The 24,353-nt window shown below is 43.9% G+C and overlaps 1 protein-coding gene across 5 annotated transcripts in view; it reads right to left on the bottom strand.

Moving 5' to 3' along the window:
* Positions 1 to 24,353, bottom strand: part of rad18 (RAD18 E3 ubiquitin protein ligase) — a 407,126-nt gene that overhangs the window by 273,416 nt on the left and 109,357 nt on the right. For 4 of the 5 annotated variants that reach the window (XM_038810763.1, XM_038810765.1, XM_038810764.1 and 1 more), the window contains 2 exons: positions 5,759 to 6,096; positions 2,783 to 2,882 (listed from right to left, as the gene is read on the bottom strand). In XM_038810763.1, the coding sequence (XP_038666691.1) occupies positions 2,783 to 2,882; positions 5,759 to 6,096 (438 nt within the window). The remainder of the gene's footprint in view (positions 1 to 2,782; positions 2,883 to 5,758; positions 6,097 to 24,353) is intronic. The other variant, XM_038810767.1, reaches the window with a different exon arrangement.

Raw genomic sequence — 24,353 nt, 5'->3', positions numbered from 1 at the left:
GTCTGCATAGTTTTTTTCCTACCGGTATGACTGAAGTAGAGCACATGTAAAACAAGGGCAATTGAAGTGAGTTGCGAGCTAATTGTACACAACTTGACCGAGAGAGCCATACACGACCTCTGCGCCCAAAGTGTAAATACTTCCTTTGTTTTTACCATTTGAAATTGATGATAGTTCAATCAATATACAAATGATTTAAGAACATTCTACAACTCAAAATATTCGGTGTATATTTTTTAATAATATTTTATTCAAGTCATTTGCATATATACAAACAAAAGCAGAACAACCAAACAACATTTTAAACAAACCCCCTCCTCCCCTAACACCACTCCCCTCCTCATCTCCCGCCTTCTCATTTTAAGCCCTCCTCCCACCCCTCAAACCTCCTTAAAGAAATCAATAAATGGCTTTCACACCCAGGTGAACCTATTCACCAACCTCAAGATGAACTCAACCTTCTCCAGCCTCAAGAATTCCGGTAGGTCACTCAGCCACACCCCCGCTTTCGGCGGCTCCGAGTCCCGCCACCCAAGCAAAATCCATCTCCGGGTTATCAAGGAGGCAAAGGCCAGGACATCAGCCTCTCTCGTCCCTGGACTCCTGGGTCTTCCAACACCCCGAATATCGGCACCTCTGGACTCAGGACCATCCCCATCCCCAGAACCTTAGGCATTACGTCTGCGAACGCATCAGAACCCCTTCAGTCTTGGACATGCCAGAGCATGTGGAAGTGATTCACGGCCCACCCTGCACACACTTATCCTCTATCCCCTCCTCACCCTTGCTACCCTCATATGTGTTACCGTTGTTATGTGCCCTATGTGTCACTTTAAACTGGATTAGACTTAGCCTTATGTGCATTAAATCTATTTAATATTATTCATAAGTTCATGGTCATAAGGGGCTGTTTAGCACAGGGCTAAATCGCTGGCTTTGAAAGCAGGCCAGCAGCACGGTTCGATTCCCGTAACAGCCTCCCCGAACAGGTGCCGGAATGTGGCGACTAGGGGCTTTTCACAGTAACTTCATTTGAAGCCTACTCGTGACAATAAGCGATTTTCATTTAATTTCATGATAAGTGACACATGCCCAATTTCAATCTTGCCGCTGACTTAGATGAAAGAGGGCCACTCTTGCGGCCCACTCACTAGCCTAGGTTGCGCATCACTGATCTACCCCATTCAGACCAAGTTGAGCAGGTTCTGCAGACGTGTGCCATTTGTGGTGAGGACCATACCCGTGGAACTCACATTGATAGTATGCTGCTGTCGGCTGGGGATCAGACTAGCTCCTAGAAGGGCGGCACAGCGGCAAGCTGCCACTTCTGCCTCATGGCACCGAGGATCCGGGTTCAACCCTGGTTTCATGTGGAGTTTGCACATTCTCCCATGTCTGCGTGAGTCTCACCCCCATAACCCTAAAATGTGAAGTGTAGGTAGATTGGCCACACTAAATTGCCCCTTAATTGAAAAGAAAATTGGACACTCCAAATTTATTTTTTTTTAAAGACTAGCTCTTAGAAGTACAGATGCGAGGAAGACAGAGGTTGAAGGTCTTTGTGACTCATGGTTCTTCGAACAAAATACAGCACAGATGTTGGGCCCACGATGTTGTGCTGAATTTTTGTCCTAGATTAAGAACAAATTAATCTGCAGCCCATCATTCTACCGTAATCCATGTACCTATCCAATAGCCGCTTGAAGGTCCCTAATGTTTCCGACTCAACTACTTCCACAGGCAGTGCATTCCATGCCCCCACTACTCTCTAGGTAAAGAACCTACCTCAGACATCCCCCCTATATCTTCCACCATTCACCTTAAATTTATGTCCCCTTGTAATAGTTTGTTCCACCCGGGGAAAAAGTCTCTGACTATCTACTCTATTCCCCTGATCATTTTATGAACCTCTGTCAAGTCGCCCCTCATAGAAAATGATGACGTAAATGTTAAAACAAAAAATGTATCTTTCCCCCGGTCTTATTATCATGTCTTTTTATGTTTCAGTCTTCAGTTCCGATGAAGGATACAAACATGAAAGCATCATTAACCTTTAGAAACTGACTAACCACTTGCATATTTCCAGATAACAATGACAGTGTAACAAATCTAGCATAGCAAGCCTGTCAATGCTTTCAAGCTTACAGCTAATAGCTGGGAAATGAAGCGCATCAAATATTGCCCTTTTGTATTTTGCACCTGGGTTTCAAGTTAGACCATAGCCCGGGAAGGAAAACTTCCTCTATCTAAAGTATGAGAGTCCCGTGTAAAATTAATTTGGATAAACTCAAGAGAGTTTGCAAAAAACATAACTGTCCAAAATCTGGCGTAATTTGCAATCCAATTCAGATCAGGAGGTAGGCTGGTCTGAGAGATGGAGAACATCTCACAGGTACAGTGGGCTGTCTTTCCGATATTGCAGCAGACAAGATTTACTCCACAGATAACATAAATACGATGTGCTTGATGCTGATGAATGCATGAAACAGAAATAAATTCAATTCCCATGGTTAGTATTCCTCACTTTAATTAGCACGTAAAAAGCAAGTTTCCCCCGAAGGTGTTTATAAAAGGTATAGCAATATTATGAACTGCACCACATTGTGCGCGCCTGTTTGTTGTACCTCAGCCCTTCATACTCCCAAGGCCATATTATCCATTAGCTACTAACTGAAAAGGAAGATTTTCTCTTTTGGTGAGGATAAAGGCTGGGTCATCGGATTGAAGCCTGCAATGTGGCACAAGATGACTGTCACAACAATACATGTTCATTGCACTGTACCTTCGGAGACTTTCTTTCTTATCTTCTCGTGTTAAGCAGCTGTCGAGATGCCTGTTAATGTTATTTTCAGGAATAGCAACCGCACACACTGGACAATTCACTGCACGGCAAAAGAGAAAAAAAAATTATACAGCACAGTGTAGCATATTATTTTGTCCTCACAAAGCTAGTGGTTTTAATATAGTGCGGCTACAGCACATTTTAATCATACTATAATGTTGCTACGTGCAGCAGATAAGGATTTTGGTTAGATATTTGAGATGGGGAGAGATGAGCGGGGGTGGTAACCCTTCTTGGACTAGTGTTGAGTTGCAATCTTTCCAGTAGAGGGAGCAGAGCTCCCTTTTCTGTTAGCTTGCTCCTGCCCAGGTGCGTGTTGTGGTTCTGATAGGACGATCATCTTATTGTACAATTATCCAAGAAATGGTCCCAAGCTCTTCAATGCCGCTTCATCCGCACACAAATGCTCAACATCAATAATTCCCAGTCGTTTAGATCTTCTAGGTGTTGCCCAGTTGTGCACGGGGCAGGGGAGATTTCAACATACCAAGGGTATACATCTTCTCATCACAAGCAGCAAAAATTGCTAGGATGTACATTTTATGGACCAAACAGGGGATCCTGACAATTTGAATTACTCTGCTAAAATCTCAAGAATGCTCCCAAAATCATTTCTGATCTTCATACTATGCTCACCTGTCAGCCTTGGTTTAGTTGTAAAACTCATGCCTCCAAGTCCCACTCCAAAGATCTGAATACAAACTCTAGGTTAATATTTTAATATAGTATTGAGAGTGCATTACACTGTCAGAGGTGCCATAAGTGCACATAAAAAGGTGCTAATGCACTGCTCAAAGAACAGCAAGAGTTCTCCCAGTATCCTGGGCAATATTTCTCCTCTCAACCAACACTGTTAAAGCTACACAGCTTCCTGTGCCAAAATGGTTCATCGGATTTTCTACACTACAGCAGCGATTACATTCAAAAATAATTCCTTTCTGATTTGTCCTCTGAGGCAAAGATGACCATGTTCATCATCTGGTAGGGTCCCGTTAGACACGTAGCTGACTGTGATCTAAGCCCAGAAAGTTCAACTGCAAATTGGACAGGATACTACAGGCAATTGAGGTTTGGATGAGTTCCTGGCTCAAGGACTTCCTCTCCTTGTATTTTCTCGCTGACATGCGCTTAATTCCATAGCAGACCACACCTTTTTTTTTTTTTTACTTGGTTGCATCAGGTACAGCGCTCTTTGCGAACGTCTCCCAGGATTCAAAATCAATATTAAAACTTTGCGAAGCCTTGCAATGTGGTTGGAGCACTTCCTTTGATCATCAGGAAAGAGCACCTCAGCCTCGAGCTCTCCAGAGAAGATTTGCTTTGGTAATGGGTAGTCAGGCATTCTAGCGACATGACGAGTCATAACTTAGCTATGACTATCTCAATATGGAGGGAGTGGACTACGGTAGGGTGTTCTTTCGGACGTTCGGTGCAGACTTAGTGGGCCAAATTGCCTCCTCCTGCACTGCAGAGATTCTATGGAACACACCACTCAAAAATATTAAAATTTCAATACAAAATTGCTTTTTTTTCTTAATGATTATCACTTAACTCTTCTTTACTGAAGATGGTTACTCATCCCGGGTATGGTTCAAAAGGTGCTGGCTCCCAGTGGTACCAAGCGCCTCGCACAATTCAATGGCAACACACTTTCCGAAAATGAGCCTGGATGCTGAATGTTATTAGGCTATTGTGTTAAAAAGCTAATCCACCATGACTAGGCTACATTTTAACTAATATCTCCCTATCCATACACCCAGAGACAGCAAACTGGGTGAAAGCCTGAGGAAATGTCCCCTTCCCATGCCTGAGAATACTGGAGGTTAGCTTTAGTGCCTCCATTGCCCAGCTGAGAGTGGGTGACTCAGTGCAGACTGGGGATGCACCTCGGACTTCCCTTGCTTGTACACTTCACTTCTGTACCACATGGCGCATTTATCCACTAGACCACCGAGGAAAACCTACAACTCAACGGTGGCTTATGAATCACACAGTCCATTCTGCGTGTGCCAATTAATGGAAAGAGTTACCCAATTAGTCCCATTCCTCTACTCATTCTACATAGCCCTTATAATTTTCCTCTTTCCAGTATATAGTCAATTCCATTTTTAAAAAATTACTACTAAATCTAATTCCACCACTCTTTCAGGCAGTGTATTCCAGCCATAATCACCAGCTGCGTAAATGCATTTTCATTTCTCTCCCCTCTCCCCCTCCCCCCCTGCCCCCCCCATCCCCTGAGTTAATTCGCTAATTACCTGGAATCTGTGTCCGCTAGTTACCAGCTCTACTGCCAATGGAAATAGCTTTTCCTTATTTACTTTCAACATTCTTTCAAGGGATCGGGTGTTGCTGGCAAGGCCAGCATTTGTTGTCTATCCCAAATTGCTTTTGAACCGAGTGTCTTGCGAGGTCATTTCAGAGGGTAGGCAGCCACGCTGCTGTAGGTCTGGAGTCACATGTAGGCCAGACCAGGTGAGGACGGCAGATTTCCTTCCCCAAAAGAAGAATTAATGAACCAGATGGGTTTTTAACAGCAATTGATGATAATTCTCGTAGTCACCACTGCTGAGACTAAATTCATAATTTAAGATTTATTAATTGAATTTCAATTTCACCAGTTGCCATGGTTGGGTGTGAATCCATGTCCCCAGAGCATGAGCCTGGGCCTTAGATTACAAGTCTAGTGATATTACCATAAAAAATTAAATCTCCCCCAACGTTCTCCGCTCCCAGGAAAACGAGCTTCTCTAGTCTTTCCCCAAAACTGAAACTTAAAATCCACTACTTGAAGTAATTGTCGAAACAGGACGCTAAATTATATTTACAAGCAATTGGGTAATGATAACTGCAGACTTATGCTGTTTTAAATAACTATAATTCTTAACAAATATTTTTTTAAAATCAACACACAACCTTTAACTATTTCCTTTAATCCAGAAGTTGACGCTTGTTCTGTGACATCAGTATCCCCCTGCGTTCGGTGTGCCAAGCAATTAGGTGCAGCAGTAATCGATTTTGAGCAAGTGCTATTCTGTTCGTCTTGGCATTGTTTCTCTGTAGACATTCCCCCTGATGGTCTCACGGGTGTGGAGGAAGGGGTCAGAGATAAAAAGCTATCCATAAATTTCATCCCCTGCTTCATTGCAGCATTAGCTTTCGAACCTTTCAAATGATTCTTGTCGGATACATCTGTCCGTGTTGCCAGTGGAGAGGTTGGTGGAGACTGCAAATCGCACTTCACCAGAAGATCTCTGAGGAAATCAAAATTAAAAACTTAATTGATTTGACTAGGAAAGCTGAGTAGTGCAGTTGGTTACACACTGGCCTTCCTTATCTCAGGCCTCAAGTTTAATTCATCCCAGCTGAACAAGGTTAACAACACCAAAAAAGTGAGGAATGAAATGCACCATTCTGCTCATCTTTCTAGCAAATTACTCGCCCAGTTAGATGTTATGATGAGAGCGGTATCTGGTTATGTTACTCTGCGGGATAGATTATTCCAAACATTTATCACGATGAGCAATGAAATCTTTCTTATATCTGCTGTACATTTACTTTTTCGCAGTTTTCTACTGCTCCCGCTGAATCAGACATCATTTAAGAGCTATATGATTTTGTATCACATCTTGTAGTGTCTTAACTCACAAAAAAAAGGGGAAAGCAGTGTCAATTAGACGCCTGATCCGTTGAGGAAATTCCAGAAGTGTTTCTTCAATAGACTTCATTCCCAGCTGTCATTTTGAAAATCTCTCCTCAGGAGAACAGCCATGGATGAAGCTTTTAAACCCATATATTGGAATAGACCCAGCATGAACAAATAAAGTTCAAATGTGGAAAAATGCGCATCTTTAAATGTTTACACGTTCAACATCTGTATGCAATTTCTACAATAGGGAATGGTGCCCAAGTTTGCACATGATATTAAAATAAAGGACACAGTAAATAATTCTGAAGATCAAAGGAGTCCACAAGGGGCTGGTTTAGCACAGAGCTAAATAGCTGGCTTTTAAAGCAGACCGAGGCAGGCCAGCAGCACGGTTCAATTCCCGTACCAGCCTCCCTGAACAGGCGCCGGAATGTGGCGACTAGGGGCTTTTCATAGTAACTTCATTTGAAACCTACTTGTGACAATAAGCGATTTTCATTTCATAGTATCAAATGGAATTCACTGCCTGTAAAATGGAAGCTAATGCATTTCACTGCGAAAATTATGAAAAGCGAAAAGCTGGTCAACGTGGAAGGGCAGAGTTTTGTGGTTCAGCATCACAAGACAGCAAAAGCATAATGGATAAAAAACTTATGGAATACCAGGTTTGTGGCAAGAAATATAAATATAGAATATAAAGTCAAAATGCAATTATGTATTCATTTAAAACCTTAGTACATCCATAGTTTGAACACTGCATGCAGTTTTAGACTCCTACAGGAAAGATGGTGAGGCAAAAGAGGTTATAGGATGCTGCCTGGTAGGAGGAACTACAATTACAAAGAAAGACTTGAAAAACTGGAGCTCTTTTCATTAGAACAGAAGAGATTAAAGGGCAAGTTGCTTATAATTATTCAGTGATGGGGTAGGATAGATAGGTTCTAACGATTGAGAACTGCAGAACAAGAGGACATCGATGCAAGACTAAATGCAAGAGATTAAGGAAAGAGTTGAAAGGCTTCACCACCTAACCTCACAATTGGAAGCTTAACCTAGATGTGTTTGAAACAAATGCCAGAATTGGGGATTTCCAGCAATTGATCTCTTCATTTCTCCAAAAAACCAATTCTCAAATTCTGTCCCAAAATTGGTTCTGCATGCGCCTAAATGATCAACATTCTCTATTTCTATCTCCCTCGTGAACACAGGAGTTTCTTTCCAGTTTTCTACTGCTTCTTTAAATTCCACGCTTAATGAGAAACCTCAAATGTGGTAATCCTGTTTCTATTAACCTGATTCTATTTTTTTGATTAAAATAAGACATTCACCATCTTTCCCTTATACAAAAGTTCTTCCCAGTGAGATCCCCTCACAATTTGATGAATCCAGCCATGCTCATTTGATAACTTGGCACCAGATGGCATCACTTAATCCATCAAGATTTATAACCTCACATTGGGTGTATCAAACTCAGTTCTAGCCCAGATGTTGATAGATCAGTATGCTTTAATTTATATTAACCTACTCAATCAGATAATCCCAGTTCCAACTACAACTTTAAAAAAATCCTATCTTCAAATTTCATTTCAACTTTGATTACCATCATTTTCTCTCAGGGTCCATGCTACCAAGATTTCAGAGAACCACCATTTTATAAGCAAATAAACTACAATAGTCCCATAGTGTCAAAAATGTGGTTTCCAGGACCAACCGGTAAAACATGCAGTTTGTGAATTCATCCACTTGAAAGTAAACAAGAAGGTTGTTTTAAAATATCTCCTTTAACTTAAGGTGAAACGGAATGTTCTGGATAAGAGGTTGGTGGACATATTAGGTGATTTGGACATTCTGAATTCTCCCTCAATGTACCCGAACAGGTGCCATAGTGTGGCGACTAGGGGATTTTCACTGTAACTTTGTTGCAGTGTTAATGTAAGCCAACTTGTGATACCAATAAAGATTATATTATTATATTAAACCTTTACCCGGAGACAGACCGGGTTGTCATGGTTGTCATGACAAAAATGATCCAAATCAAAACCAATTGAAAATCAAGTAGAAGATTTCACACCTTGATGCAGCAACAAGGAGTTTTCCTCGTGTCTGCATGGGTTTCCTCCGGGTGCTCCGGTTTCCTCCCACAGTCCAAAGATGTACAGGTTAGGTGGATTGGCCATGATAAATTGCCCTTCGTGTCCAAAAAGGTGAAGTGGGGTTAAAGGTGGAGGTGTGGGTTTAAGTTGGGTGCTCTTTCCAAGGGCAGACTCGATGGGCCGAATGGTAAATTCTATGTCTATGACAGCTGCTTTTTGGAGACAGAGAAAGAGAGAAACTAAAGCGGCTACTGCTGTGTTTTTGAGTTAATAAGCAATCAGCGTGCTTGTAAAAATGTTGTTTGCAGTTTGAAAAGGGGGCAGAACTAAGTGGACGCTTATTTAAGGAACATGGAGTCACCAAGGAGGGCCTGGCTGATAAAACTCATCTCCAGAATATTCAGGATGAGTGAAATGATTTTTCAGAGGACATTGGGAGATTCAACCTGGTGAGGCAGGGAGATGTGAGGGCTGCTGGAAAGCTATAAGTAGGGACTTGATCTTATTTTGCTACATCTGTCAGAACTGCAGTGCACAGAAAAATTAGTTGTAAGGTGTATCTAGATTGAGTTAAATTCTTAATGTGAAAGCATCTTTTTTGTTAGTTTGCTATATTAGTTGCTTTAAAAGTAACGTTCAATTTGTGTTTTGCTCGTGATATGAACTCTTGCCCTTCAGTTATTTCCTTCGGTTACTGGGATATTAGTTTCATTTTTTTAAAAAGTTATGTCTCTCCACGGGGATTGTAACAACATACTCGAACAAGAAACCAGCTCCCACGGGGTTCTCAGCCAGTAGCTGGTGACTGGAAAACAATTAAATGTCCTTTTGATGTAACACTCAAAACAAGCTCCATATGCTGAACCAATTATGTACCATCTGTCTACATGTGGTATATTGGGAACCAATCTAGGGGGAGAAATTGGACATCCTGCTGGGTTGGGGCGTGGCAAGCTTGAAAATGGGCCGGGATTCTCTGTTTGGCGAACCACAGTCTCACGCTGGGCACGCAAATCAGAAAGTGAGTGACAATTCTTAGCCATGCAAATTTGTGCATGGCGAGGATTGCTAGAGATTCCCTAGGGAATCCGGCTATCGGACCACCATTTTGAGAGGGCGGCCCAATGGCGAGGTCCGGCAGCTGGGTCTCTCCCACCCATCGATTTTCTGGGTCACCCACCCCCCACACAGTACGAGTGACCCGACCTCCCCTTACCCCACTGCCCCCCCCCCCCCCCAACCAGAGACCTCTCAATTAGAGGCATCTGTCACCAGACAGGCCCCAATTAGGCCCCAACTACAGACACCCCCATCAAAGACCCCCCTCAATTAGAGAGAATCCCTCGAGATCCACCATAGGGAGGCCCCTGCCTGGTTGTGAAACTGAGCAATTAAGTGCTTCAGTGGCACAGTGGTTAGCACTGCTGCCTGCGGTGCTGAGGACCCGGGTTCGATCGAAGCCCTGGGTCATTGTCTGTGTCGAGTTTGCACATTCTCCCCATGTCTGTGTGGGTTTCACCCTCACAAACCAAAGATGTGCAGAGTAGGTGGATTGGCCACACTAAATTGCCCCTTAATTGGAAAAAAAATACTTGGGTACTCTAAATGTATTTTAAAAAATTAAGTTCTTTTAATGCTGTCACTTCCTCTTTCTCTCTTCAGAAAGCACTTAACTGTCTTTGAATAAGTCCAGGAGCTGTCAATCATAGCTAGATACTTCTAAGCATTGTGGTTTGTTTAACAGCTTGGTACTTAAAAGCCATTCCAGCATGAAGGGAGATGAATGAAACAATACAGACAGCTGTGTGTGTGTGGAAGCTGTCAATCAAAGCCCAGTGAAAGACGTTTAACAGTGATATGAATAAAGGCTTACAGGTTAAAGATCAGAGGGAGTTTAAACACAGCTGACTGTTTTTTGTTCCAGGAATAGACTGTTGCTGCTTCCCCTGCCTGAGTCAGGTTTATTGCACAGTTCAGTTTCAAAGCAGTGATTTTTTTTCACTGCTTCTGTATGGATTGTTCTCTAGATTCCAGACAAAGGCCTCTTTCTTTTGGAGGGGGGGGGGGGGGGGGGGGCGCTTCCAGGCAGAGGCCTCTCTTATGGGGGGGGGGGGGGACTCCCAGCAAAAATCTCTCTTTTTGGAGGGAAGGGGGGGGGGGGGGTGCAGTCTGGTGAGCAAGTGGTGGTGCAGGGGCGGGATGGTGACCCTCCGATGGACTTTGGGGGCAATTGCCTTGAAGAGTTACTTCCCTGGCTCACCACAAGGTCCACTGTGTCAGGGCCACATTTGTCAAGACCCACACCAATTCTCAGAAATGAGATTCCAAGCCTGGAAGCCTGGAGAATCACCCGGGTATGGAGAATATGGTGCCCGGCCCGTTCATAGGCTGCAAATGGGTCTTAATGACCCATTTGCACCCATCCACTGGGGCCCGATGAGAATCTTGATCCTGTTTTTCATTATAAATTTAGAGCATCCAATTCTTTCCTTCCAATTAATGGGCAGTTTAGTGTGTCTAATTCACCTACCACGTGTAGTTTTTTTGGGTTTAGGGGGTGAGACCCGCACGCGATTCTCCCACGCCCCCCCCCCCCCAAACCAGCGCGGCGAGATTTACGGGATGGGCCGAGGGGCCTGCCCAATACGACATGTTCCCGCCAGCGCCGACCACACCTGGTCGCTGCCGGTGTGAACAGCGCGGGAACGCTGCGGGGGCGGCCTGGGGGGGGCGGCCTGGGGGGGGGGGATCCAGCACCGGAGGGGGCCGGCCTCTCTGAAGGACGCACTCCTTTCCTCCGCCGCCCTGCAAGATCACTCCGACATTTCTTGCAGGGCGCCCGCGGGGAGGACGGCAACCTGCGCATCGCGGGTGACGTCATTTACGCGGCTCTGGCCGCGTAATTTACACAGCGGCGCTTTTAGGCGGCGCCAAGGCCTGACGTGCGTAAATGACGCGGCGCCGCTCCTAGCCCCCCGGGGGTGGGAGAATAGGGGGTGAGGAGCAGCCTCCGACGCCGGAGTGAAACACTCCGGTTTTCACTCCGGTGTCGGCACTTAGTCTCCCGATGGGAGAATCTCGCCCCATATCTTTGATCAAGCTTTTGACCACCTGATTTCGCTTGTGACTGATTTTCTCTGCTTTATAAATATGGGTTGTTGTAGTGTCCATTGTTTTATGGGAAATTGTGAGTTGTTGCTATAACAATCTATTGCAGTGAATTTTGTTTTCCAGACTTAGAAGGTACCACCACTTTGATACATTTTTTGTCATTTTAACTGGGAAGAATGAGTTGGATATGAATTTAGCTGAGGGCAAATCATTGCATATTTATCAGTCCCATATGTCACGCTATTAGGCAATGAACTCAACAGTTGCTCATTTTTGCAGCTTTGTTGTTTTCTTTTTTTAAATAAAGGGCCAAGAAATATGGCAAAAACCCTTCATTTATGAAGCAAGAGGAATCAGAAAAACTCGCCAACATCTGCCTTGACATGTTCCAGAATGGAGGCCCAATTATTTATTTCAATTTGATCTGTATTACGATAAAGTAGTGTGAACAAAAAAATGTTTGCCAGATGCTATTTGATGCAGTGTCCACCTAACAGCCATGTGCACAGAATAGGAAACGCTGCCATCCTCACATCCAACTCATTCTCCCCATTGAAAATCTCAAAATATAATTGAATGTGGTGTTAATTTCTAAATCTGGAAAACTAAATGCGCTGCAATAAATTTTTATAGCAAGTTTACAATTCCCCATACAACAGTGGACACTACAACAACAACCTGCATTTTGTATAGCACACCTTGTAAATGTTACAAGGCGCTTTCGCAGGAGTTCTCACAGAAAATCAGTCACACGTGACAGAGGCAGTAAGTCAGGTGATGAAAAGCTTGATCAGAGAGATGGTTTTTAAGCAATAATATAAAGTTGGAGGGAGAGCTAGAGAGTCTTCAGGAGGGAATTCAAGCCAAACGCACAGCCACCAAAGATAGAATAAAGGAAGAAAGTATTTGGCACTCAATCTGAGAAGGTTCGAACAGCTGCTATCAGGTAAAAACTTTGAAGGAGACATACATGTTCTTCTCCTCTCCTGAAACCCAAGACTTTTGAGGCATGGCACCTACCATACCCATTTTACTTGAGCTATAACAGTACTGCGCTGTAATGTTCTATGTTCTATAACTGGAGTCTTTTGTTTCCGGTCAAAGATTAAACACAGTAAATCTTCGTTTTGAATTATATTCCTGGAAATCGCAAATTTAAATGAAACAACTTAATGTGAAGCACAGGTTCCCATCAGAATCAACTTTAAAACTGGAGTTAGGTTCCATCGGTAAAACTAGCCAGGAAAAAAAACAACGGACAAGTTTAAATATTGTACGATATGTGTATACAGCACTTTGCATTCCTAGCTGAAATAACTTCAAAATAAGATACATCGTAAAATAAGATAAATCACGAAATATAATAGAAATCCTGTATGAATTCAAATCAGATAACATTTATTAATCTCTCCCTTCTTAGGCAGTTTCTCAATTCCACTCCAGCTCGATGGGTTGGGGAGATGTTTGACCTCTCCAGGAATGCTTCGAGGACATCCTCAAGTGGGTGATCTCAAGTGATTTAGAGCTTCAGTGCCAGGCATGTTAGCTTGGGGCTGTTGACATCGCCTTTCACATCACTGAATTTGTAGCATCCTTTGAAAACACTGCTGGTGGTGCTTTGAGCTACTTGCATGGAGCCATGACCTACTCCTCTTCTCCAGAAAAGCTCAATGACTGAAGCTGGAGTGATTTTGATTTTGAATTGAAGGTGGCGTGCAACAGCCAGGTCCGACTGGAGTTAAAGGGATGTTGGGGCAGCATCGTCAACAACCTTGAAAAATGTATCCACAGACTGTCGGACAATTTTCTTTGGTTTCTCCTGGTAAATTTCTCTGCAGCAGTTAATTAAAGCATTGACCGCCTGTTCACTTTGGTACTATGCTCTCCCTTCACGTCATCCCCTGTGATGATTTCCATTGCCTCCAGTAAACTGGAAAGCTCTCGACGATGCTAAATTTCCCTTTAGTGGGGTTACGTTGATAGGGTGGGGAATGGGTCGAGGTTAGGATGCTCTTTCGGAAGGTCGATGCAGACCCGATGGACTGAATAACCTCCTTCTGCACTGTCGGGATTCTATCATTTGTAGGGATTCTATGATTCTTACTGGGCATTTCTGACAGATGTTTAAAAGCAATTTAAAAGTCTTACCTAGAGAAAACACTCCTGAAACTTCAAAATTCAAATCTAACCTCTGACTTGGAAAAATAAATCTAGCTTTGGATGCCTCAGGCTTTTGAAAAATAATTTGGGGGATGGGGGGGGGGGGGGAGAGAACATGATGCGGGCGCGGGAATAGCAGCTTTGCTGCACGCTCTGGTGCCACTCACTTTCTAATACGTCATTTATCCTGTTTGCCTGGCACATGTTCACCTATTCCATACTTTAACATTTGGTAGTATGCCCAGGAAGACTTCTGGATAAGTATTGGTGAGAAAATGCCCACAAACGTGAAGAAATCTGGTAATATCAAGGCACAGTTGGATTCAGCACAGGTGGAGACGCCTTTTCAATATGGCGACTTGAACCTCAAGCACTCTCTCCACCCGGCGCTCTCTGTGGCACTCTCAGAAGAGCTGAAAATCACGACACCAACAAATCCGAGTAACAGGTCAGAGACTCAGCTTGCTGACATAAAGCCCAAGTGCTCATAATAATAATCCTTATTGTCACAAGTAGGCTTACATTTACAGAGCAATTAAGTTACTGAGAAAAGCCCCTCATCGGCGCCTTTCGGCAACACAGAGGGAGAATTCAGACTATACAATTCACCTAATGGCACGTCTTCTGGGACTTGTGGGAGGAAACCGGAGCTTTCGGAGGAAACCCACGCAGACACCGAGAGATAAGGAACTAGGCCGGCAGCAGCAGCAACCGGGGGGGGGGCTCCCAGGAGGGTATTGTTTAAGTTAATTTGCTGATTGTTATTTTATTTTGTTGTTTATTGGGTATGGGGGGGGTGGGGGGGGCTTGTTACTTGCGTTGTTACGGGTGCCGGGGGGTGTTTATTATTATTGTTATTATTATTGTTCTGTTGATATATATTTTTCAAAAAAATTCCAATAAAAATTTTTTTTTTTTTAAATCAGGGAAGCCACCCCTTTATTGGAGGAAATCGATACCAATGATCAGGATACGGTCCAATTAATTGGGACCAAGTTCAAGGCCCGCCCAAAAGCGCGCAAAGCCCCCTTCAGGTATAAGAAGAAGCTCCAAGAGAGAATCGTTCTTCTTGGCCTTGGCTCTCAGCGACGAGAGGCCTGCCTAGCAGCTGCACCAGAACAAGTAAGTCCAAAGTCAACGCATGCTACGAGATAGACGCTCCTAGCTACCATTCCATACCAGCTCGATCCCAGCAGCCTTAGAACCGGACAACGGCCATTGTTCCTTTGACTGAGTGGGCGCCCAAAGCTAAGTAGGCTTTAGTAGTAGTGATAGTTTAGTTGGTAGAGTTTGTGCACGAGTATAATTGACTGTGTGTGTAAATAAATGAGCATTGATTTCGAACTTACTAACTGGTGTATCGAGCTTTTGATCAGTATTCGGTTATGAACCTTGTGGTGGTATCGAAAGATACCTGGCGACTCTTGAGCAAACGTAATTAGAATTAAGGAAGGCGACCATATTAACCGCCATAAACAGAGCCAATTAAAGAGAGAACACAACGAGCAACAACTCAGACAGACTCAGAGCTTGTGTGTGTATTTGCACCTAGATAGCTAGATGCGATCGAAACCCCCGCTCGTTTGCATTCTAATAACCCATTTCCCCAGAACAAAAGAACTGTACTCAGGTAACCAATACAGATACAGACTAAGCGACGCCACTCCCTTTCCTCAGGTAGCCCAAACAGCCACGGTCAATGACCGCTAAGGACACGCCCAGCCATCAAGGCACCCGCCCCTTTATTGGCCAAAATCAAAGGCAGTGATCGATGCCTGTCGAATTATTGGGTCCAAGTTAAGGACCGCCCCAAAGAGCGCAAAATCCCATAGGGATAAGAAGAGAGACAGCCATGTGCTCGGTCTCTCTTGGATCCGGCCTATGCCAACCCAAGTGCAGCATAATGACCAGGCAGACAAATTCAAGACCAACGATCGCTACCAGATGGATGAGCCCAGCAGAAACAGAGCCACTTCTTCCACCCAGCTACGCAAGATCCGGACAAAGGCCTTGACAATCTGCACATAGCCGGTTGCCCTGAAGTTAAGTATAGGTTATTGTAGCTGTTAGGTGTAGTTTAACTTGTAGTGTTTTTTGTTGCATGTCAAAATAATTCTTGTGTGTAAATAAACCATCTTTGAACTTGAACTGACTAACTGGTTGTGTGGTCCTTTGATCGATATCCGGTAAAGCCTTGCGGTGGTATCATTTGATACCTGGCAACTCTAAAGAGCATCATTATTAATTGGCGACATGACTCCAGTGCCGATTGGCAACATTACTGGTGACTCTGCCAGGACAGTATCCCCATAAATTGGCAACAAAAGGGAATTTATGGCAGCTGGAGTGAATTATGTTATGCATTATCCTGTGACACTGAAAGCGATAGCCGACGATTCCATTAAGTCTTTTGATAATCCGACTACTGCCTTGGCCTTCAAGTCAATGAAGGACAAAGAATTACTGACAATCTGCAGCTTGGAAAATTCAAAGGTTTTAATCCGGACAGCCTCCCTATCATGGCGTTGTTTGTCTGATTCTATTGTCATATATTCTGCTGAAGGAGAGGTGTCAATATTTGAGCATTGTAATGAATGTCTTCTTCTGATCCTTGAGTGTTTATTCATGGCAGCTGTACCGCATGCTAATTATCAGTTGTCTTTTATTATCTTTGTCTGAAGCATGACAGAACAGAGTGGTGCCATGGCCGAGGGTTGGGTGCAGGATACAGGTCTTCATCAGTGGGCTTAAAATGCAGGAAGGTCATTTGACTCTCATATACTTGTTGGCTCTTTTCTACTCCTCATTGAGGAGGTTACATGCTGATGGCAAAGACATATGGCTTGATGGGCAAGCTCCCGGTCACTAGAATCTCCCACCCTACAGGCTAGAGAACTGGCCTTGGCATATAAGGAAATGGGATACCTGGACACGTGGAGAACTTTGCATCAAAGGGTTAGAAATGTAAAAAAAAAAATTTCGGCCCCTCATCAGTGTCACACTAGAATTGACTATTGTTTTGTGCCTAGGAATACGCTACATTTAGTTTTCTCGCGTTCTGTAGGTAGCATTGTAATCTCTGATCATGCTCCAGTTTTCCTGGAACATGTGCATGAGGGCTCACCCTCTCTTCCCAGCCTCCATCATGGTGGTTTGACACCTCCCAATTTGGGGTAAATCCGTTGGCATATATTTTGAGTTTGCGTTTTTCCACTCAGTTAATTCTGCTTCTGATGTCACCCCTTCCACGCTGCAGGAAATCTGTAAGAGGACTAGTTACCTCTTCCACAGCCAACAAAAGGGGATGAATGCTGGGGAGCTAGCGTCGGTTGGAGGTCTGTTTGGCTGATGTTGAGGAAAGATACAAGAGCCCCTAACAAGCAATTGAAGGAGGTTAATACACTTGGGTGGTCTGACTCCTTATTGACGCAGCAGTCAGAGAGAAAGCTAAAATTTGCAGGGCTATAACTGGTAAGAGTTTGGGAATAAGCCAAGTATTTGGCCTGTCTGACTAAGAACAAGGCAGACAGGCTATCCCCTCTCTGTGTCATTTGAGAGGTGGGAGGTCAGTCTAGCAATCTTTTAGGCAGTCTGGTGGCAGGCCTGGAACCTTTTTTCTCTTCCCTTGGGCTCCCTGTGGAATTGGAGGATCAGCGCTTGGCCCTTAATGCTCCTGTCTCTAAAGATGAAGTGGTTCTGGCCATTAAGCAGCTTCAACAGGGCAAAGCCTGTAGACCAGATGGTTCTGGCTGAGTTTTACAAGGAGTTTAAGGATCAGTTAATCAAGCCATTGGTGGGTATGTATCATCACTTCTTTGAGACAGGGCTGCAATCAATGCTGTGGGAGGCCAACATCTTCCTGATTTTGAAGATGGGCAAAGATCTTTACAGGCCAATTTTTAAAATATATAATAATAATCTTTATTAGTGTCACAAGTTGGCTTACATTAACACTGCAATGAAGTTACTTAGAAAATTCCTTCATCACCAAATTCCGATGCCTGTCCGGGTTCAGAGAGCAAGAATTTAGAATGTCCAATTCACTTAACAAGCAAGTCTTTCGTATGCAGTATGCAGACTCCACACCGATAGTAACCCAAGCGGGAATCGAACCTTGGACCCTGGCGCTATGAAGCAACAGTGCTGACCACTGTACTATCATGCCACCCTCTTATTTTTTTTAAATAAATTTAGAGTACCCAATCATTTTTTCCAATTAAGGGGCTTATTAAGGGCAGGTTCTCCAGTAACAATGTTAGAACGTTATTGAATGAGATCCAGATTTTCCAGAAGCAGATAATGGATGGACTGGTGATCTCCTTGGATGCAGATAAAGCCTTTGATCACATTGAGTCGAATTATCTGGTGTACATGTTGCAGAGATAATAATCATAATCTTCATTGTCACAAGTAGGCTAACATTAACACTGCAATGAAACTACTGTGAAAAGCTCCTGGTCACCACACTCAGGCGCTTGTTCGGGTACACAGAGGGAGAATTCAGAATGTCCAAATTACCTAACATTTGTTGGGACTTGTGGGAAGAAACCGGAACACCCGGAGGAAACCTACGCAGACACGGGGGAACATGCAGACTGCACACAGACAGTGACCCAAGCCGTGAATCGAACCTGGGACCCTGGAGCTGTGAAGCAACAGTGCTACCCACTGTGCTACCATGCTACTATTTGGGCTGGGTTAGGATTATGTTAAATAAATCCTGGTACTATACCATAGGTCACTGTGCTCACAAATGGTTTTAGGTCAGAGAACTTTGGATTCCAGAGAAGGACCAGGCAGGGCTTTCCCTTATTCCCCCTTGTTTTTTGGCACTGACCATAGAGCCATTGGCAGAGGCTATTAGGTGACCCTCTAATATCGGGGCTGGAATGAGAGGAAAAGCAACACCAGATTATGCTTTATGCAGATGTCTGTGTTGAAGCTGGATGTCTTGGCTCCTGCTATTATTAACCCAGGGGATAGGTTTAGCGCTTTCTCCAATTACAAGATCAATTTTACAAAATCAGAGGCTATGTCGTGGGAGAGCTCAGGGGCAGCCCCCCCCCCCCTCCCTCTTTCTAATTTTCACTTCAGGTGGTCCCCATTGGGGTTTATGTACCTGAGCGTCAGAATTACCACATCTTTCAGGCAGTTATAGGTGGCCAATTTCCTTCAGTTGATTTTTGCCGGCCTCCACCATGGCGGACGCGGAAGAGAATCCCCCAGTGCGCATGCGCCGGTGGCGACGTCAGCGGCAACCAGCGAGGCCTTTCGGGCCAGCCCCGGCGCCAGGCGTCAAAGGCCGCTGGTGCCGGTTTTGGCGTCAGTTGGCGTGGTGCCAACCGCTCCGGCGTGGGCCTAGCCCCTCACATTGTGAGGGCTTGGCCCCCAAAGGTGCGGAGAATTCCACAACTTTGGGGAGGCCCGACACCGGAGTGGTTGGCGCCACTCAGCTACGCCGGGACCCCGCCGGGTAGGGGAGAATCCTGCCCCAGATGTGGCCTCACTAACACCTTATACAATTGCAGCATAACCTCCTCAGTCTTGAACTCCATCCCTCTAGCAATGAAGGACAAAATTCCATTTGCCTTCTTAATCACCTGTTGCACCTGTAAACCAACTTTCTGTGACTCATGCACTAGCACACCCAGGTCTCTCTGCACAGCAGCATGCTTTAATATTTTATCATTTAAATAATAATCCCGTTTGCTGTTATTCCTACCAAAATGGATAACCTCACATTTGTCAACATTGTATTCCATCTGCCAGACCCTAGCCCATTCACTTAACCTATCCAAATCCCTCTGCAGACTTCCAGTATCCTCTGCACTTTTCGCTTTACCACTCATCTTAGTGTCATCTGCAAACGTGGACACATTGCCCTTGGTCCCCAACTCCAAATCATCTATGTAAATTGTGAACAATTGTGGGCCCAACACGGATCCCTGAGGGACACCACTAGCTACTGATTGCCAACCAGAGAAACACCCATTAATCCCCACTCTTTGCTTTCTATTAATTAACCAATTCTCTATCCATGCTACTACTTTACCCTTAATGCCATGCATCTTTATCTTATGCAGCAACCTTTTGTGTGGCACCTTGTCAAAGGCTTTCTGGAAATCCAGATATACCACGTCCATTGGCTCCCCGTTATCTACTGCACTGGTAATGTCCTCAAAAAATTCCACTAAATTAGTTAGGCACGACCTGCCCTTTATGAACCCATGCCTCGTCTGCCCAATGGGACAATTTCTATCCATATGCCTCGCTATTTCTTCCTGTTCAGTGATATTTCCTTTGGGGGGTAGCTATGCCAACAATCTGACATCCTGTGACACTCCTTTCTTTTTAAAGTATTTATAACACAGAGATCTTATCTTTAATAAGACAACCTTGATTCCTCTATTTCCCCAGTGGAAAAAATTCTGTGGAGCCTAAACAGTTAATCAGCAAGTTTCATGATACCTTGTGTTGTAGATCATGTGTTAGTATATTGGGTGCCTTGCAGTCTTGGGAAAAACACTTGGCAACTAATATTGATGAGGAGACATGAAGCAGTATATGAGATTATGCCAGTAAAATTCTGTTGGCAATAGAATGATGGAGATTCAGTTTAAGAAACTGCACCACTTGCATACCACGTCTAGTCTTAGACACAGGTTTGATCCTGTTATATCCCCGTTGTGCCTAAAGTGCCTGGTCGTCGAGAGTGATGATATACACTGAGCATGGACCTGTGTAATGATTCAATCCTATTGGTCTGGTGTAGTCAGAGAGCTGGAGAGGATTTTTGACAGTGTCCTGGAACTTAATCCTGTGTTCTTAATTCTGGGTCTTCCAATGCTATTGAAAAAAAGCTGCATAATACCTTAACTTTTGCAGCTCAAAAGAAAATCCTCTGCCCCTGGTTCAACGACAACTATCCATTAATTCAAAGCTGGCATAAAGTAGTAATGGAATGTAATCCTATGGAATTCCTGACAAAAGATATAGGAGCTGAATTAGGCTATCTGGCCCATGGGTCTGCTCTGCCATTCAATCATGGCTGATATTTTTCTCATCCCCATTCTCCTGCCTTCTCCCCATAACCCCTGATCCCTTTATTAATCAAGAACCTATCTATCTCTGTCTTAAAGAAACTCAGTGATTTGACCTCGATAGCCTTCTGTGGCAAAGAGTTCCACAGATCCACTCTGGCTGAAGAAATCCCTCCGTATCTCTGTTTTAAAGAATCGTCCTTTTAGTCTGAGGTTGTGCTCTCTGGTTCATCTGTAATCCGCTCCAAGTCTTATGCATTCCTCTGGGTGCTCCGGTTTCCTCCCACAGTCCAAAGATGTGCAGGTTAGGTGGATTGACCATGATAAATTGCCCTTAGTGTCCAAAATTGCCCTTAGTGTTGGGTGGGGTTACTGGGTTATGGGGATAGGGTGGAGGTGTTGACCTTGGGTAGGGTGCTCTTTCCAAGAGCCGGTGCAGACTCGATGGGCTGAATGGCCTCCTTCTGCACTGTAAATTCTATGATAATCTATGATTAATAGAACATAGAACAGTACAGCACAGAACAGGCCCTTCGGCCCTCAATGTTGTGCCGAGCAATGACCACCCTACCCAAACCCACGTATCCACCCTATACCCGTAACCCAACAACCCCCCCTTAACCTTACTTTTTAGGACACTACGGGCAATTTAGCATGGCCAATCCACCTAACCCGCACATCTTTGGACTGTGGGAGGAAACCGGAGCACCCGGAGGAAACCCATGCACACACGGGGAGGACGTGCAGACTCCGCACAGACAGTGACCCAGCCGGGAACCGAACCTGGGACCCTGGAGCTGTGAAGCATTTACGCTAACCACCATGCTACCGTGCTGCCCTTAATTTAGGACAAAGGTTCGGCACAACAACGTGGGCCGAAGGGCCTGTTTTGTGCTGTATTTTTCTATGTTCTATGTTCATTTGTAAAGCATGCAACCCCATCTTAAATTTGTCCACCTTATCTGACTTGCTCCTGTTGGGCTTCCCATGAGCCATAATCTAAATCATGAGCTCGTAACATATAACGGTGTGCGGCCAGAGGTGTTATCCTTTCGTACCTATGTGGCCTTCTCCTCTTTTTCTCCGTAACTGTTTTTAGATTGATCAAGTATTAAAACTGGAGGCATTAGTCTACTGTTCAAAATTCATTCTGTCTCGTTTGTTCCTATATTTGCAATGATTCTTGTTCTGTACTGTACCTGTTTTGCATTGATAATTATTTGCTTTTTTTGTTGCATTAATTGTAAAATTGAAAAAATCTAATAAAATTTATGTTATCTGGAATACTACACTATGAACAGATGAACAGCTCTTTAACAATGGTGCCATTCAGATCACAGGTCCAGACACTGCATGAAGGAAGCCGACCCACGATAATATGTACTGTGCGCTGATATGCAAAAAGAGATAATGGCAAGCAGTGATGATGTGTACCCACTGAAAACGGACATCGATGACAAGCACAATGATGCAAAATAACGCTAAAGCAGAAATTGTGACTTAAATCAGGGGAAACAGATCAAAAACAAATACAAAGTCATAACAAAACAACTTAAAGCTGGGCAACTTAAAATGGGGACTTATTGCAATCGTACTGCTTCTGATCCAGATAAGCAATTCTACAACCATAGCGGTGTCTAACTTGACCAAATCATCCTTGTAAATGTCAACTTACCCCTCTATGCACAAGAGGAATACTAAATTAGGATATTGAAAACTAAGGGAAAATGCAGAGACCGCAGATGGATATAGGCATGCACCCTCAGAATACAGACAGGAGATGGTCCTGGGACAGAGAAAAATGAAGTGATATATAGGGAAGAGGAACAGTGAAAGTAAAAATATTCTAAATAGTAAGAATTTCAGCGGGATCTAGGTGGGAAACCACACAAATCTTTTAAGAGCAGCAGTACAGCAGAGAGCGTTGTTAAAATTGGGAACCTTGGTTCCATGCAGGATGACACTGAATTTAAAAGGAAGTAATCTTGAAATTTAGAAAACTTTGGTTCAGGCACAGCTGGAGTACTGTGCACCTTGTTGCAAGAAGCATATATCTACAGAAAGAATACAGTGAAGATTCAATTGAGTATTATGAATGAGAGGTTATAGTAATAAGGATAGCAAAAGGCAATGGGTTGCATTGGAGCAACACTAATATTACCTTTGCCATCATGCAATGCACTGAAGGCCATGGATTTCACCTTTATGTACAGGGAATGGACAATTATTTCCTGTTACACCACATTTCGTCCTTCATACAAAGTAGTTAGTAGCGACAGCAAATTCCATTCCATTCTGCTGATTACCCGAAATTGTGCAACCACTTGGCAAACAAAACCACCCAATGGGTCTGAAGGCATGCCTTTCAGACTTGGCTAGAATCTGATAAGTATACTGGCCAAGCGCATATCTCCACTTGGATTCTCAATCAGAAGGGTCCACCTCTTATAAAGGAATTTCTTGTATAGAGGATTTGAGTATGCCTGTAATTAACTGCCGCAAGCAACTGATTATCTTAGTCAGGGAATTGAAATGGGCTCATTGTAGTCTGTTCAATATTTCTTAGGCATTGTGCTTGGGGGAAGGTTACCAGATTCATATTTTGTTCCTTAAATATCTTCCACAGAGAAGATCCATGGAAGCTTAGAGGAGGAACCCCAATAAAAATGTGTGGACAAGATGGTTTAGCCATCTCCACTTTGGAGATAAGGGAATGAGAGCATAAATTCAACCTTTGATCAGAGTTTTTTTTAAACAGATATATCCGTACATAATTACTCACCCATGTGGGGCAAGAGGCATCTCTGTTCACTGCAACTCTGTGCACCACTCTCATTCCTCCATCCACTCAGTTTCTCGTGTTGTCCACCCACCCACTCTTCCTCCGACCTTGCCTTTTCTTTCCTGATGCTTCCCCATGTCACCAACACCAGACTCTCACCCTGCCTTTTCCAGTGGTTGCGCTTTTGCAATTTTTGCTACTTCGTCAGTCAAAAGTCCATGCTTCTCATTTCACAGCAGGGAGTATTCTGCTGAGCATCCCCGCCTGACAGATTTTATGCTGATCTGCCAATAATTACCTCACAAGAAAAACAATGTAATTTGTCCAAGCCTATAGAATGCTGGAAGTAATAGTAGATGTTGTTGTGTTATGCTGCTTCGGATAACACAGGCTGCTACTTGATGCAGTCTTAAATAAAGGATGCTCCAGACTCTGAAATGAGTTCAATGTGTTTATTGAACTATTAACACAGTTCTCAAATGAGTTCGACTCTCTGCTAATCTAACTGTAGTAACTCAGTCTAACTATACCAGCTTGCTCTAAGCCACATGCTGGGGTGTGATGCTGCTGATCAACCCTAACTCTCTCGATGTCTGTCTGTGGGAAGAGGCAGGGTGCGAGTGCCTCATCCCTTTTATAGTGTTTATGTCATGCCCCCTTATGGTGATGCCACCTC

The sequence above is a fragment of the Scyliorhinus canicula genome, chromosome 11 (genome assembly GCF_902713615.1).
Source record: "Scyliorhinus canicula chromosome 11, sScyCan1.1, whole genome shotgun sequence".
NCBI lineage: Eukaryota > Metazoa > Chordata > Chondrichthyes > Carcharhiniformes > Scyliorhinidae > Scyliorhinus > Scyliorhinus canicula.
The sequence above is the reverse complement of the archived record's forward strand: the minus strand, read 5'-3'. Positions and strand labels throughout refer to the sequence as shown.